This window comes from Notamacropus eugenii, chromosome 7, assembly GCF_028372415.1.
Source record: "Notamacropus eugenii isolate mMacEug1 chromosome 7, mMacEug1.pri_v2, whole genome shotgun sequence".
NCBI classification, from domain to species: Eukaryota; Metazoa; Chordata; class Mammalia; order Diprotodontia; family Macropodidae; genus Notamacropus; species Notamacropus eugenii.
In genome coordinates, this window is record NC_092878.1 from 104646711 (window position 1) to 104662520 (window position 15810).

The window sequence follows — 15810 nt, forward strand, 5'->3', positions numbered from 1 at the left end:
GCATTCAGTCTAAGCCATCAGTCAAATCACTGATAAAAGTATCAAATAGTATGTGGCTGAGAGCAGTGACTCATGTTCTCTACTAGATACCCCATTCCCAGGTTATCCTGTCCATTAGTGCCGACTGAAGAGCTGTGGTCCATTCCATCCCACACCTTTCAATCTTATCCACAGGTGTATTGGGAGAGTGTTTGTCAAATATTTAATGAAATTTAGGTATACTATATTCAAGACAATCTCTTAATCTTCTAGCCTAAGAATTCTTTCATAAATAGAAGTGATGGAATATCTGGCTTGGATTGGGTTTTTTCCTTTCCTTTCTCCTTCTTCTTCCCTCCTCTCTCCTTTCCTGTCCTAATGATTGATACAATTCAATAATTAATTTTCACTGCCCCAGTCACAACATCTCTTCTTCCCTCTCTGCTGGAGAGAGTGTCCCTCCCTATATCCCCTATAACCTCAGCCATCCAGACTCTCCCTTGCCTGACTGCCAGTCCAATTGCCTTAGGATGTCAGAAGGGTGACATTTTGGTTTTTTTCTTTCCAATAACAAAGTACAGTACACACATCCCTAAGTGTTATAATGAAAGTTTTTTTAATTATTATTACAAAACACAGGTAGAGATCCTGCAGCCTTAAGGCCACATGTGGCCTTCTAGGTCCTTTGGTGCAGCCTTTTGACTGAGTCCAATTTTTACAGAGTAAATCCTTTTATTAAGGGGATTTGTTCTGTGAAGTTTGGATTCAGTCAAAGAGCTTGGGGACCTAGAGGGCCACATGTGGTCCCAAAGTTGCAGGTTCCACACCCCTGAAACTAATAGCTAGGTGGCACAGTGGATAGAGACCACTGGACTTGGAAGCAGGAAGATTCATCTCCACCAATTCAAATCTGGCCTCAGATACTTCCTAGCTGTGTGTCCCCATGACCCCATTTTGGGTCCCCTTCATGACCCCATTTTGGGTTTTTTTTCACAAAGATGCTAGAGGGGTTTACCATTTCCTTCTCCAGCTCATTTTACAGATGAGGAAACTGAGGCAAACAAGCTTAAGTGACTTGCCCAGGTCATGAAGAGTTGGACATGACTAAAACAACTGAATGACAACCACAAACTAGGTTTGGAATGTTTTACAGAATAAGACAATATTATTTTCAACAGCCTTCCTTTCCAGCCTTATACACTGTCATACTTTCCTTCTTTTACTATAAAGTATAAATTGAGGGTTCCTAAAGCCAAAGACCCTTTATGCCAAAAACCCTTTTGGCAGTCTGGTGAAGCCTTTGGACCCCTTCTAAGAATAAAGTTTTACAATGCATAAAATAAAATACACATTACAAAGCAAAACCATTATATTGAAATGCATTACAAAAATATTTTAAGAAAGAAATTAACAAATTCCAGGTCAAGACTGGAGTAGATAAACTGGTATTTTGCTTTTTTCACCCTTTAGCATTCTATCTCTTTTGAATTTTCCTTAAAGCTCAACTACATGAAACTTTTCCTGATCCCCCTAGCCATTAGTGTTCTCCTAAAGGACTATCTTGTATTGATTTTGTGTGCATTCAGGTATGTATATATTGTCTTTATACATAGAATGTAAGTTCCTTTTGGGCAGGGACTGATCCATTTTTGTCCTCTTATCTCAACTGCCTAGCCCAGTGCTTCACATGTAGGCACTTAGTAAATGCTTGTTGATTGATTTGGTATTAAGTTCCTTTTTATTCCTTTTTATTAGGGGCATTTGAGCAAAGACTGGATGACCATTTGTCATTCATGTTGTAGAGGAGCTTCTTGCTCTATTACTTTACCTTTCTACCTCTGAAAGTCTAACCATTTTGATAGAAAAGCAGAATAGGACAATATGGGACAAAACAAGATAACTCCAGAACAATAGGAGTTGAGTTATTCTGCCTTCTTTCTGTTGATCTTTATTACTTTCCCATTTGGGACAAGCAGGGGTCCTTTTCCTTCACTGATCTGCCTCTTGGCCCCAACCCAAATACAGCTTTAACAAAACTCCCTTTGGGAGCTTTAGAAAGTATTGTAAGCTTCACTTCACACTGTCCTTCTCTTTCTAGATACTGTTCATACAGGACTCTCCATTAGTTTGTATTCATCTTCAGGGACTTGCTCCTGTTTCATTTCTTGATGAAATATGTCCTTCTAAAACTTGAGTTTGTGGATCTCCTGATTCAGGCGCACCAGTTTCATTAGACACCACCCTCTTTACTTTGTTGTCAAACGCCATCATCAGAATTTCATCCTTTATAATCTCCTCATTGTTTCTGGAATTGACTTTCCTTTTATGGTCTCAGACCAAGGAATTTTTGAACCTTGTGACATATATTCTTCTAAACTCTAAGGTATATATATCTAAGTCTATTCAGCATCCTTCCTTCCTCCCATCTGTCTTCCTAATTTATCACAAACTCCCAAGATTCCCATCACCTTTACTACACCAAGCAAATCTTTCTTTATCAAGTGTTAGTATATATAGCAAGATAGGCAGAGTAGCTGAACTGAGGAGGGCAGAAAGAGAACACCTTTGTCAATGGAACTGAGGACTTCACCAACCTCTCTTCCATGCTGAAATTGTCTGTTATTATGATATAAAAACTAGATTAACAGCTCTTGAACTCAAATGGATCCTGATGTTGTTTTTATAGAGACATTTTTTTGGGAAAGGGCATAAGGAAAAGGAGACAGGTAAGACTTATGGAAATAGCATAGTGTGCTTGTGGTTTTCTGGTATTCATCATTATTTTTCTTCATTGTATCTATATTTTTTATGAAAATCTCTGGAAAGGGCCACCAGGAGCACAACTGAAGCCAATGTTCCTTTGATTGTCTGTGACTTGATTTGTTGCACCACAGGGTGGATGTAGTTCTCAACACTGGGGAGCATGAGTGCTACTGACCTACATCCCACGTTCAGCTAAGAGCTGCATATCTGACTATGATGACTGAACCTATTTCCTTCTCTCTTAGATATATACCTTCTGGGGGAACCAGGATATAAGAATTCTACTGATACTATCTCACAGAACTAAAGAATTATAGAATCATAGAATATCAGAGTGAAAAGAAACCTCAGTGACCTTTTTATACCAAGAACACGGTCAACAAGTGATCATTCATCCTCTGATGGGTGACCTCCAGTAAGTGGGGACCTTCTACTTTGGGACAGCATTAGCTATTCAGAAATTTTTCCTTATATCCACATCTAATATCTAGAATTTCTTCATATCTAAATCTGCCTTACTCCATTATTTCTACTCCTAAACTTTCTAGGGACAAAGAAAACAAACCTAATCCTTCCTCTTGTGGTGACTTAAGAGATTCTAGGTGCTTTCTTACTACTCATCTTATTTTGTGTATCAATAATCAATTACGAATTGTTACCACTTTTGTTTTTATCCTTCCGGTACAAGGAACGTCATCCTTGGCATTGAAAAGAAGGACAAAATAAAAGTCAAGTATTGTCTCCCACAGTTATCAGTTATCATGGTCCCATTCACCACAAGCTGCAGTCCTGATCCTCCCTCTCCCACCCCAAATAATCAATAAACTTTGTTGCTATCCTTAGCAATCCTTGTCTTTCTTAGCTCATTCTAAGCTTTAGGTCTCCTGACATTATTCCTAAGTGAATGTTTTATATTCATCATCCCTTAACTACCTTTGCTTCCATCTTCTGCATATCTTTTAAAAAATTCCAATTATTAGATGAATTCCCTAGGTATCTACATCTATTTCATCAGACAGGTCTCTACTTTGCTCTTTATAGGAACCTTTTCTCTTGGCGTCTTTAGAATTTTACTCCTTATTTCCCATCCTTTCTGATCTGACTTCCCCAATGGGATTTTATCTCATAGAATCCTGAAAGTTTCTCCCCTTGCCCCCCCATGCCAACATGCATGTCAGCAATCTCTTCCCAGCTTTCCTTTTCTTTTCTTTCACAAATTTTGACAACTTTCCATCATTTTAACTCTAGCAATTGATTCCTTCTTTTTGGTGAGAGTCAGGTCCAGGAAAAGACTTTGATCTGTTGGTTCTTCCACCATTTGAGAGATGAAATTATAATTAAAGCCAGTCAAGAAGTGAGTAGTTTCTCTCCTTTGGGCAGAGAAAGCTCTACAGCAGATGTCTAGATAATTGAAGTCTTCTATCATGCTTCTGTGCCAATTTAGTGAGCAGCTTCTCGATTTGTTATCTCCTTTGTAATATACTCCTGTTTTCTTTCTGCCTCTGGACTCATATAGTCTGTATCACACATCTCCTCTGTTTCTTTGATGTCCTCATAAAAAGCTTACTTTTAAATATATTAAGGGTTCTAAGGCTTTTTGGACTCAGGACACCTTTACATGCTTAACATTGTTGAGGATTCCATGGGCGCACACGCATATGTGTGGTCCATTGATACTTAACATGATATACAAACATCTTAACATTTTCATTAAAATCATGGTGATCCTTGGGATCCTCTAAAAGGATATTGATGAGTACCAGTTGTTTCTGGACCACACTGTGAGAATAGCTAAAATATACAGCATGATTCACGCTGTCCTTGCTTTTTAAAAATATATTTTGTTCCTTCTGAATAAGTTCCTATGTCATCATAACTCCCCATCTCTAAAATGAGGTAAGTGAGCTAAATGCGCTCTGGGGCCTCTTACACCTCTTAGTTTATGATTCTACATCTCAGTGATACATGCAATATCATTTTTCCTCTCAAAGTCTCAGTCTCCTTACGTGTAAAATGGGAATGATAATAATGATATGATTTATATATATATGCTGAGAAAATCACTTTGTAAGTCAAACACACTTCAGTCCATCCATGAGTATCTGCATGAATAATCTTCCCACTAGCATATATTTCAGTTCATTCAATGAGGTCATTGAGAGAATTAGGAGAGCAAGTGGTTAATTGTGAGACTTGAGTGAGCCACACTGACTCCATCTTGTGACTCAATTCTCGAGTGAGCTCAGTTACCTTTCTATTCAATTATTGGTCTAGTCCAACTTCTCTCTTGTGAGAAAAATTTATTCAATTGTGGGAATTGAGAGAAAACCTTGTTTTATTGTTTGAACCTATCCCTGTGTGGCTGGACCTCTCCTTGCTGTTTAGAGACTCTTAATTAAGGATGTAGATGATAATGACCAGAAATCGGATCAGATCCAAAGATGATGCAAGGAGTTTTCTTGAAATTATACGTTTCAAGCGACCCTTGTCTTATCTGAAAACTGACTCCATACTAGTCAATCAGTTATTGTTTCCATGTTCTTTTGATTGTTTACAGACACTTTGAGGAGTAAAACACCTCCTTTTTTTGATGTTAGGGAATTGCACCTGTTTATTTTTTCCCTCCCAACTTGGAAAATCCCTAACCTTTTCTTCAAACAGAGATCAGATTGTCTAATGCTGTATTGTCTCCTTTTAATTAATTGACTTTTTTGATTGTGTTTAATGTATAAAAGTTTATCTCCCCCTGTATTTGGAGTCTAGCCCTAAGCTGAGAAAAGGGTCTCATCCGAATTTGTTCAGCAATTGGCATACATTGCTTATGCACATCCATATGCTCTGATCAAACCTTCGCTTCCTCAGACATTTCATCTGCACATCATGCCTTCTCATGCTGTGATTCTTGTCTCTGTTTTCCCCTTTTATTTCCATAGTTGCCTCCCCACCCAATGCACTGAAGTTCCTCCTTTCTTTCTGCATTTTCATGATTAATAGATCAACAGCTGTTGATCATATGTTATCCTTCACTGTCCTTGAATGGCTGGCCCACTTCCTTTTCCCATTAATACATGCTATTTATAATATCTCTTGTACCATTTTTTCATACTAAGGCACACGTAGGCTAGATAAAATGAAAAACTTCTGGATAATTAGTGCTGGAAATATGTTGGTGCTTCCAACCATCACTCAACTCCATAGTTCTATCATCAATTGTAATTCTTCTTAAATTATGCTTATTATGTGATTTGTAGTAGCATAAATTCACCTATAGAGGATTGGCCTCAAATATTTTCTTTTTGTAGTAATGAGTAGCTTGGGACCATTGAAAATTCTGTTTCCTAAATGTGATCCATGCCTGGTCTCTTCACCTTCTTCAGATTTGGGGTTAGTTCATTGTCTATCTAACATCCATCCAAGACATGAGTACTCACAAACTAAATGGTTGCTTCCATTTTGCTCTATAGAGTCATAAGATTTTTGTAACCAACAAATGATAAGACCAAGAGGATCTACATTCATTGCGCCTCAGTCATATTTTTTTTTTGGCAGTGTGATTACAAAGATGTTGTTCACTATTCATCTGTATAAATATGTATAGCATCGTTACATCAAGGACACTTTCTCATAAAACTTTTGCAGAGATAAAAAAAAGAGGTGTAGGAGTTAATAGTTGATGTTTTCTCAGTATTCATTTTTAAATTTTTATAATAATATTATTAACTGTAAGATTTCCCATTCTGTGGAATCTTCTTCTTTTGGAGATATTTTGAAAATTAGTTTTGAGTCTCTCTGTCTTTCTCTGTCTCTGTCTCTCCCTCTTTCCCTTTCTCGCCTTCTCCCCCTCCTCTTCCCTTTTACTGCCTTCCTCTTTCCTCTCTCTGTCTTTGACTGTGTCTGTGCCTCTGCTTTTCTCATCATTCTGAACCTGTAAAGTGCTTTTACTGACAATGTTAGGAATTGTGTATGCTGGTATTTGTGGAGGAAGAGAGGGAGGACAGATGTTAGAAGGGATGAACTCTATTGACCTATTTAACTCTGCTAGTACATAGCTAACCTGATCAGAAATTGGGTTCACGCTGTATTTCCAGCTTTAAAAAGTGTTCAATTCTGTTGTTATTTCAGTCTCAGGTTCCCCTTCTGTGAAATAGAGATAATAATGCTTCTGTTTCCTTTTTAGCAGATTAGTGGAAAGGAAAGGACTTTGAAAACCTTAAGGCATCATATATTGATGAGCTTTTATGCTCAAATCACTGTCCCTAGGGAAGGAGTGCTTGGCAGAATGGAGAGAGCACTAGCCTAGAGTTAGGAAAGATTGGATTTGAAGCCCATCTCAGACGCCTGGCGGCCATGAGCAAATCATTTAACCTAACTGAGCCTCAGTTTCCTCATGTGCAAAATGGGGATAATAGCAATTTCTCTAATACCAACCTCATAGGATTGTGGTGAAGTTGTATTCTAGCCTGAATCTGGGAACTAGGATGACATGATTACTTTTCAAAATAAATAGGTTCCTAGGGACTGACATAATATTTAGTTATATTTGATTGAATGATCCTTGAGTGTCTTTCTTTGAGGCTGATATATGGAAAACTGGTTGAAGAAAAATCATCAGAACAAGTAAACTGGGCACTTGCAGAGATAGATCAATCCATAAATGGTCATGATAACAAGGCAGTCAGATGACCCTAAACATGTTCCTTCTGCTTGATTGGTTGTCAGTGTCTATAAACATCCGTCACTAGAGGATAGACTCCTCATAGGAGAGATGAACCTGTAGACTTTATCTGGTAGTACTGGGCAATCTTAGCTGACCTATTGATGTTCAGCAAGGGTTACTGTTGAGAGGACAGTAGTTAGACTGGTTCTGAACCTGCTGCCTACAGAGTTTAAACAGCACCATGCCAATCTTGGGAATACAGCTCATTAAAATCATCACTCTAGGTTTGTGGTGATGGATTTTAGCTTACCTATCTCATAGAATTTCATCTGCATCAATGAAATGAGCTAAGTAATTTTTATTTGCATCTAAATGAATGGCACTCATAATACAAGTGAGGAGAATAAATATTTTAATCTGAAACAATCTAAAGGAGAACCATCTCAATGTACCACTTGTGTAGTGGAGAAAGAAGAAAAGGTGGGCAGTACAAGGAGAAACAAGCTGTAGTGATCCTCTTTTTGAGACACAGTATTGGGGGGGGGCAATCAGGGCTTTGTCCAGGGTAGAAAATTTAAAGGGTTGCTGATGGTCAGTGGAGTCCTCTCAGGAAAGATGGTGGTGGACATAAGCAGAGCTGTGCCAGGTAAAGCCAGTGACAGGACACTGAAGTGGGGGTAGGAGCAGTTTAAATATCTCTCAAGATTCTTCAGATAAAGGACGTATGAAGGCAATGTGGGCAGCAGGGCTCTGGCTCTTTCGGGATGTAAGTATAGGGAGGAAGGCCTAGTCTGGACCCAATAAATAGGTCTCTTGAGTGCCAGTCCCCATTCAGAAGGTCCCTTTCAGCACTTGTCTTGGGAGAGGAGGTACAGCTGACTGGTAACTTGTGGGACAATGGCTGTCTGGGAAGTGAACCCCCTTCCCACTCTCATCCACACTTAGGTGGGGGGGGGATTCAATCTTGGGAAATTGTGTGGGGAAGGAGAACAATGGCCCATTCCCTGACTGAGAGGGCCATGCCTTTCTGGGGATACTTGTGTCTCCTTAATTCTAGGAACTTTTTTGTTCCCTTAAAATTTTGCTTTTCATTTTCCTACTTTTGCACAGAAATGGGAATAAGGACTAGATTAAATGTATGGTTGAGGACACTCTGTGAGGCAAGGAGGGACCCCTTTGAGAATGGACTACCCTGGGGAGTTGAAATGTTTTATCAGGCCTAGGAGTTTAAGAACTAGCCCAGGGGTGGGGAACTTGTGATCTCAAGGCCATATGTGGCCTTCTAGACCCTTGGATGCAATCTTTTGACTGAGTCCAAGTTTTACAGAACAAATTCTTTTATTAAGGGGATTTGTTGTGTGAAGTTTGGACTCAGTCTAAGGGTTTCATTTGAGGACCTACAGGGCCACATGTGGCCTTGAGACCACAGGTTCTCCACCCCTGAACTAGCCCTTTAATCCCTACTGGAGACCCACCCTGGGGATGCCTCTATCTCCCATTCCAGGGACCTTTTCTTCCCCTCAAACATTTTGCCTTTTCTAAGTGCCCAACCTTTTCTGAGGAATGGTGTACAAGGATATGGGTAAATTCAAGGCCATAGCACACTTGAAAGAACCAAGGGAAGCCCCCTTTCCTTCTAAGATGTTTGTCATTATACCAAGGAGTTAGACTGGCCGATGCTCCAGACGCTCAGAGAGGTCATACTTCAGACCTGGCAGAAAGTGCCCAGAATAAGTCAGGAATCTTGGATTCTAGTTTCTCTAGAATTCTGGGTTTCTTTTCCTTCCTCCTTAATATGGTAAAGGTTCTCCCTTGCCTCCTTCTTGACATCAAACCATGTCCATCCATCTAATCCACACACCTGTGTCTTTCATGCCGTTTATCCTATATACTAAGATTCTTAATTATAGTTCTTCCCACAGTATATGGAACTGGGAAAGTATTGGAGAGTCAATTTAATCTGACTGCCCTAAAATTCATGAGACTAATTCCTCCCTCCTTTTCTCCTTCCCTCTTTCTCTCATTCCTTCCTTCCCTCCATCCCTCCCTCTCTTCCTCTATTTAATTTAATCAATTAATTGTGTATGGACCTCTGATTTTATGTGTGACAAAATTCTAGATGTTAAAACTCCTTCAACATTCTCAGAGCATCAACTCTGTTATTTTTATAGTCAGAGTTTTCTGGGGGCAATGAGAGGTCGAGGTCACACCATGGCTGTTATGTGTCTACGAAAAGACTTAAAGCCCAGTCTTCTAGAATCCAAGGCTGGCCCCCCTTTACCTCCTGTGATCTGCTGCCTCTGTCAGTCTGGTATTGTTTATAAATGGATAATTGTGGAGATGGACAGATGACTAATTCTTTTCATGTATTGATATCCTTTACCTTTAAACATAAATGTGCAGCCTTTTGGACTTTTGGATGATTTTGAATGACCTCCATTTTGAATGCAATGGGAATCCATTTCTGACTATCCATACAACTTCCTTTCATCTTTAGACTTAGACTCTATGGGTTCCTTACAGAAATTCCAGTGAAAATTAGCAGCTAGGTAGTACAGCAGATAGAATGTTGGATTTAAAGTCAGGAAGAACTGTGTTAAAATCCTACCTTAGACACTTACTACCTGCATGGCTCTAGGGAAGTCACTTAACTGCTGCTTGTCTCAGTTTCCCCATCTGAAAAATGGGGATAACAGTAGCATCTTCCTTATAGGGCTGTCATGAAGATTAAATGAGATATCCGTTTGCAAACAGATTTTAGCTATTTTATTTTTTGTTGTTCAATTGTTTCAGTTGTCTTCAACTCTTTTTGAACTCATTTGGGGTTTCTTATTAACACAGGATCAAAGGAGCATAGTACATTGGTAAGAATGCTAGATTTGAGGTCAAAGAGCCTGACTGAATATTAGGCTTTGCTACTTTCTGCTTATAAGACTTTGGGCAAATCATCTCTCTAGGTCTCGGTTTACTCATCTGTAAAAGCAGAGCATTGAACCAGATTGCCTCTTGGCCCTTTCTTGCTCTACATCTTTGTCATCAGGGTATGTGTAGCCCTGGAGAATGTATGGATTACAGTATGATCATAGATTCCAGAGAATGAAGAGAAAGAGAAAGGAAAGTTTGGCATCTGTCTTTGTGACTGAGTTTCCAGAAAAGGAATGTCTGTGTTTCTTGACATAGAGATGAATATTGTAGCATAGAATTAGAGGTGGGAGGGACAGAAGCCATTCAGTGTGATTGAACACCTGAATCATGAATTCCCTCTATGACATCTAAGACAAATGGTCATCATTCTCCACTGATGTGATGGGGAATCCATATCTCTATAGTTTGTTTACTTCCACAACAACCCTAATTAGTAGTGAGCTTTTCCTTATTTTGAGTTGATCTCTCTGTAACTTCCATCTAGTTCTTACCTCTGGGACCAAAGAGAAGACATCTAATCCCTCTTCCATATGGTATCTCTCAAGATACGGAGATAGCAGTCATATCTCCCCACCTACAAAGTCTTCTTTTTTCTAGTCTAAACATCTTCATATAGTATTTTTAGACCCATTCATTCTTTCAGAAGTGTTTCAGTTTTATAAGGTAGAGAAAGGGATATTCAAGGTAAAAGATGATGGAGAAAGACTTATGACTCTGTCATAAGAAAAAGAGTATCCATCCATAGCAAGGAATTTAAGGCAAGCTAGAAGTAAGGGTACCTTTGTGGTTCAGTCATTTTTAGGTCATGTCTGACTCTTGGTGAGCCCATTTTGGGTTTTCTTGGCAAAGACACTAGAGTGGTTTGCCATTCCCTTCTTCAGCTCATTTTTACAGATGAAGAAACTGACTTGTCCAGGGACACACAGCTAGTAAGCATCAGAGGTCTGATTTAAACTCAGGAAGACGAGTCTTCCTGACTCCAGACTCAGCACCCTAACTGCTGTGCCACTTAGCTGCCCTCTTAAGGGTACTGCCAGTCTTCAAATAGTCTTCTAAAGCTTTTTAGATTAAGTCTTTTCAAGCTATATAAGATAATGGAAAAAACATGCACTTAAATTCTTGTAATACCACTCAGCCCTGATACTCCTTTGGAAGAGATGCCCACTTTTGAGGCAGAAATAATATTGAGCGCTACAAGTTTTAGCAGAAAATGCTATAAATGGTAGTTCATGAATAGCTAAAAAAACATGCTTATGGTGGCGTGCTTGGGGCAAAGTCTATCTCCATGTTTGCAACAACAAAAGAGACCAAACACATTTTCTTTTAGTTTATGTGATCAAAGAGGATACAAATACATAATTTTTCTTCAGATAACATAGCATTAAATACCAGAAAGAAAAGCTAAAGTGTACTCCAAGCAAAATTTATTAGAAGTCTATTCAAGAAAAAAACACAGACCTTTGCTTGTAAGAATTCAATTACCTGAAAGCCAGGTGTGAAAAAAATTATTTTCCCCCTTCTTTTTTAAAATCAGATACAGAGTAGAAACAGCATTTTTCTTAAATATTACAGGCAACAGATATTGAAGACTTTTATCATAAATGGCATCAAAGATAGTTATAGTCATCCCTCAGCAAAGCTGCATGCGGCTGACCTAGCTGTGAGCCCCAAAGCCTTTGCAATAGAAATCTTGTCATGACTGCAGTGTTAAGAAGGGTAGGCTGCAAAAAGGTGTTTCTGTATCTTTAGACTAGTGACATTTCTCTGTAATAAAGATATATACATACATTTCAATTTGGCTGCTAAGACCATTTTTAAAAATTTATAAAATTTTGCATAAATGCCAAAGAATTGCACTCTCAAAGTATGCATCATGATCTGTGAGCCAGGAAAACCTGTTGAAAAATTTCTCTTCAGTTAGTATAAGTATGGGGTGAGGACTGAGAAGGAACTTGTTTTTCCCATTTGTTACTCAACAACTAAATGGTTCTGTACAAAAGAAAGGCCAGCATATGTACAATATTCTAGAGGCTACGTCCACTGTGGGGGAAAAAAATCAACCACTGACCACAGGTGAAAAGCTATTAAAAGCCTGTCATTTATAAGGTGCTGAAGAATCCAAACATGAACAGCTCTTGTATAAAGTCATAAGAATTCTGAAGCCAGGTCTCTGAGTGAGTGTAATAGATGCATAAATCACTGTTATTTAAACTTGTGGGTTCTGGGGACCAGTTAATTACCATTTAGTGTGGTCTTAGGCTCATCATACTTTGGAACTAGAATTAAATGATCTAGAACAAACCTTTCATTGAGCCAAGACTCAAACCTAGGCTTGACCCTCAAGGTCAGTGGTCTTTCCAGGACCCCATCCTGATAAATTCCCAGACTTGGGACTCCCAAGGTGCCCAATATATGCTAAGGAAAGAATTACACAAATACACACACTGGGAGGCTCCACCTGAACATACTCCTGTCTTCTAATACAGACACTACTTAGACTTGAACTTTTGCAGGAATAACATAAGTTGCGCATTCAAATAATTGCTTTTGCTCATTAAAGAAAAAAAAGCAAAGCAAAGCCCAGAATTAATACTTCTGATGTTTCTGAAGTGCTATATATATTTATTTTTATAAAATAATGCGTGCCTTGGGAGTCTAACATTTCCATAAATGTGCAACATATGCATATGTATTGTATGTTCATATACAATCATGCATGTATATGTGCACACACATATGCAACATAACAAAAATAAAACCAGTCCATAGCTCTTGAAGATACCTTCTGTGAGCATCTTGTTCAAGGGTCTATGTTTGAATGAATTCTTGCACTAACACTGCTTTTATTTAAAATTTATCTGATAAATAAAACACTAACATCTCATAGTTCATGTTGCTGATTATTACATTTTTAAATATAAAATAGCAATGCATCTTTAAAACGCAACTTTTTTCTTTTGCTGTCCATCTATTTACCCCTTCTTTTTTCATGGTTATTACTAAAGTTGTAAATTTTCTTACCATTTACACTTATAAAAAGTTCAAAAAAGAAAGCCCAAACCAACAAAAAAGCCAAATTCCCCAACCCTTCAGGAAGACACTCCTATTGGAAAACGCAGATTTGATAATAAAATCAAACTTGTCCGAGTGAAGGTTCCTACTCTTGCTGGAGATTTTACAATCACTGTGCATGTTATAACCAGTAAATGCAGGCAGACAATCATTGGGTTAGAGTTCAAATACATTGTCAACTAGAATAAGAGGCAAACTCGTGATGCAGCAAAGTGAGAGTAATGTATCCTGCCAAACTAAAGAGGTGGAAATGCAACCATTGGCTTGTCCTAAGGAAACACTATCTTCCAGCTGCCTCAAGAGGGGACTAAGAAGCTTATCGCCTACAGCCTTTGATTAGAGGACCAGAGAAACCTCTCTCTATGAGATGTTGCTCTTTTGGTCCCCCCAGATTTCATTCATTTTGTTTCTAAGTGTAATACAACTCCAGGTTCTGTTTCTGTGTTTCAAATTGTAAACGTTTAAAGCAGATAGCAGGAATAAGTACAGTTTTACAGCAACACCCTCCAGCCTCTTCACCCAAAGGTGTCATGGCGGCTGTAACAACTGCACTGTTAGGATGGAGATGGTGATGATGGTGCTTAGAGCCTTCTGGTGGTGAAGCATGAAAACAGAAGGCCTGGGGAGCATGTTTTCCAAGGTATTTGATGTGGATGTGTTGCTGAAATGCGGCATAAATAAGTAGACAAAAGAATTCACAGCCTCTTGACATAGTTTCCGGGGAAAGTACCAAAGAATTTGGTTCTTCTTGAGGTTCCTGAAAGTAAGAAGCAAGAAATGAAAGGGGGCACAACAGTGAACCATCACTACATGCATGGGGCCTTGAAGACACAGCTCCCACATCCAAAGCCTTACTGTTGTTGGTACAAACACCAGAGGCTTTGAAGAGGAGAGGGGGAAATCTATTTTAAGACTAAAGAATAACATAGTCATTAGGTTCTCTGTGTTGCTTAATGTGAAGGAGTGAGCCAAGTGACTACGCTTCATTACCATTGTATTTCACCAATTGGAAACATAATGATTCGGTAATCACTCAGATACGAAGTCCCAGGGAATTGTAATTAGATTTCAGGTATAAGGTTGGCCTTGAATAGTAGGGTGGGGTGGCATTTCCTTATTAGCCAGAAAATGGGAAGACGGAAATGGGAGAAATAATGGAAATATTTCTTAAAGCTATATCTTCCAATATAATTCTCCAAATGAGCTGTGAAACTTGCAGAGTGGTGGTCTACAGATGGGAGATATAAGTGGTGATGCTTGGTTATGCAAGAGGGCAATTTTCCTTCTTTAACTTAAAAGTAATAGGGATATTAGGTGCATCATTAGTATCCAAATAAACTCTTTTGTCACCTTATTCAGTATGCTTAAGGTCATACCCTCCATTAAAACTCTCACTTGCTCAAAGTCTTAATAAAATAGATTAATTTTCAACAGGCTACACAAAGTCACCATATAAATGAGAAGAAATAGATTATTTGGAGAATGGGGAGAAAAGGCATCACCAGTAGGTATAATGTCTAAGTTATTAAAAATATTTCCATGCAATAGTTAAACTGAATGTTAAAAGAGTATTCATTATCAATGCATTTAGCCTCAAGAACACACTATCTAGGAACCTTTTAAAAATAGCAGATGCAATAAGTAATTTAGAATTCCCAACACAATTAAGAATGAGCAAGTTTATTCAAAGGAAGCATACTTTTCTTAGAGGACTTTGCTGGTTAGCCTTCTATTAGGAAATTAGATTGTGAAGTCACCATTAAGTTAGAATTGAACTGGGCCATTTTTTTGATTTTTGTCTTTCTTTGTCTTTTTTTTTTTTTTAAGAGAGATTTCCTCAGAATTACGTAGTGCATCTGCATATGTATTTAAGAGGTCAAGGAGTCAAGAAGTCAAAGAAAGCATGATTTATCATCCACTAGAAAACAATAAATTATGCAAAAGTGTGCAAGCAAATTATGAACAAGCAGAATGTCTGTGAAAAGAGCTGGACACATACCCACAAACCATCCATCATCACACTTCTCCATCACATCAATGACATCGCTCTCCCTGAGCTCCAATTCATCTTCATTCCTAGGAGTATAGTTATACAGAGCCTGAAACCTTAAACAGGACAAATACAAATGCGGGTGTTTAAACAGAAGTTCTTTGTACCTTTACTAAGCTAGAGGAGGAGGTGAAACTCATTTTGGTCGGACAAAATGACATTCTAACTAAAAATATCAAGCTAAGGAGTATGAAATTTTAGTGATCATGAAGGGGAAAAAAGCAGAACTCCCCCTTAGGCTACTGGGCTAGGACTATGATTACATTACACAGTTCACAACATGAAGGGCATTCTGATATAAGTATTTTTGAATTTTTAAGGCAGATACTTGTTTCAGCTATCTGCTGACTTTTCTATCTTACAC

The 15810-nt window shown here is 38.5% G+C and overlaps 1 protein-coding gene across 34 annotated transcripts in view; it reads right to left on the reverse strand.

The window, feature by feature from the left end:
- Positions 1–11731: 11731 nt before the first annotated feature.
- SORBS2 (sorbin and SH3 domain containing 2) overlaps positions 11732–15810 on the reverse strand; it is a 487674-nt gene continuing 483595 nt past the window's right edge. For 31 of the 34 annotated variants that reach the window (XM_072622632.1, XM_072622649.1, XM_072622633.1 and 28 more), the window contains 2 exons: positions 15396–15502; positions 11732–14153 (listed from right to left, as the gene is read on the reverse strand). In XM_072622632.1, the coding sequence (XP_072478733.1) occupies positions 14092–14153; positions 15396–15502 (169 nt within the window). In that variant the 3' untranslated portion in view covers positions 11732–14091. The remainder of the gene's footprint in view (positions 14154–15395; positions 15503–15810) is intronic. The other 3 variants (XM_072622664.1, XM_072622645.1, XM_072622625.1) reach the window with 1 other exon arrangement.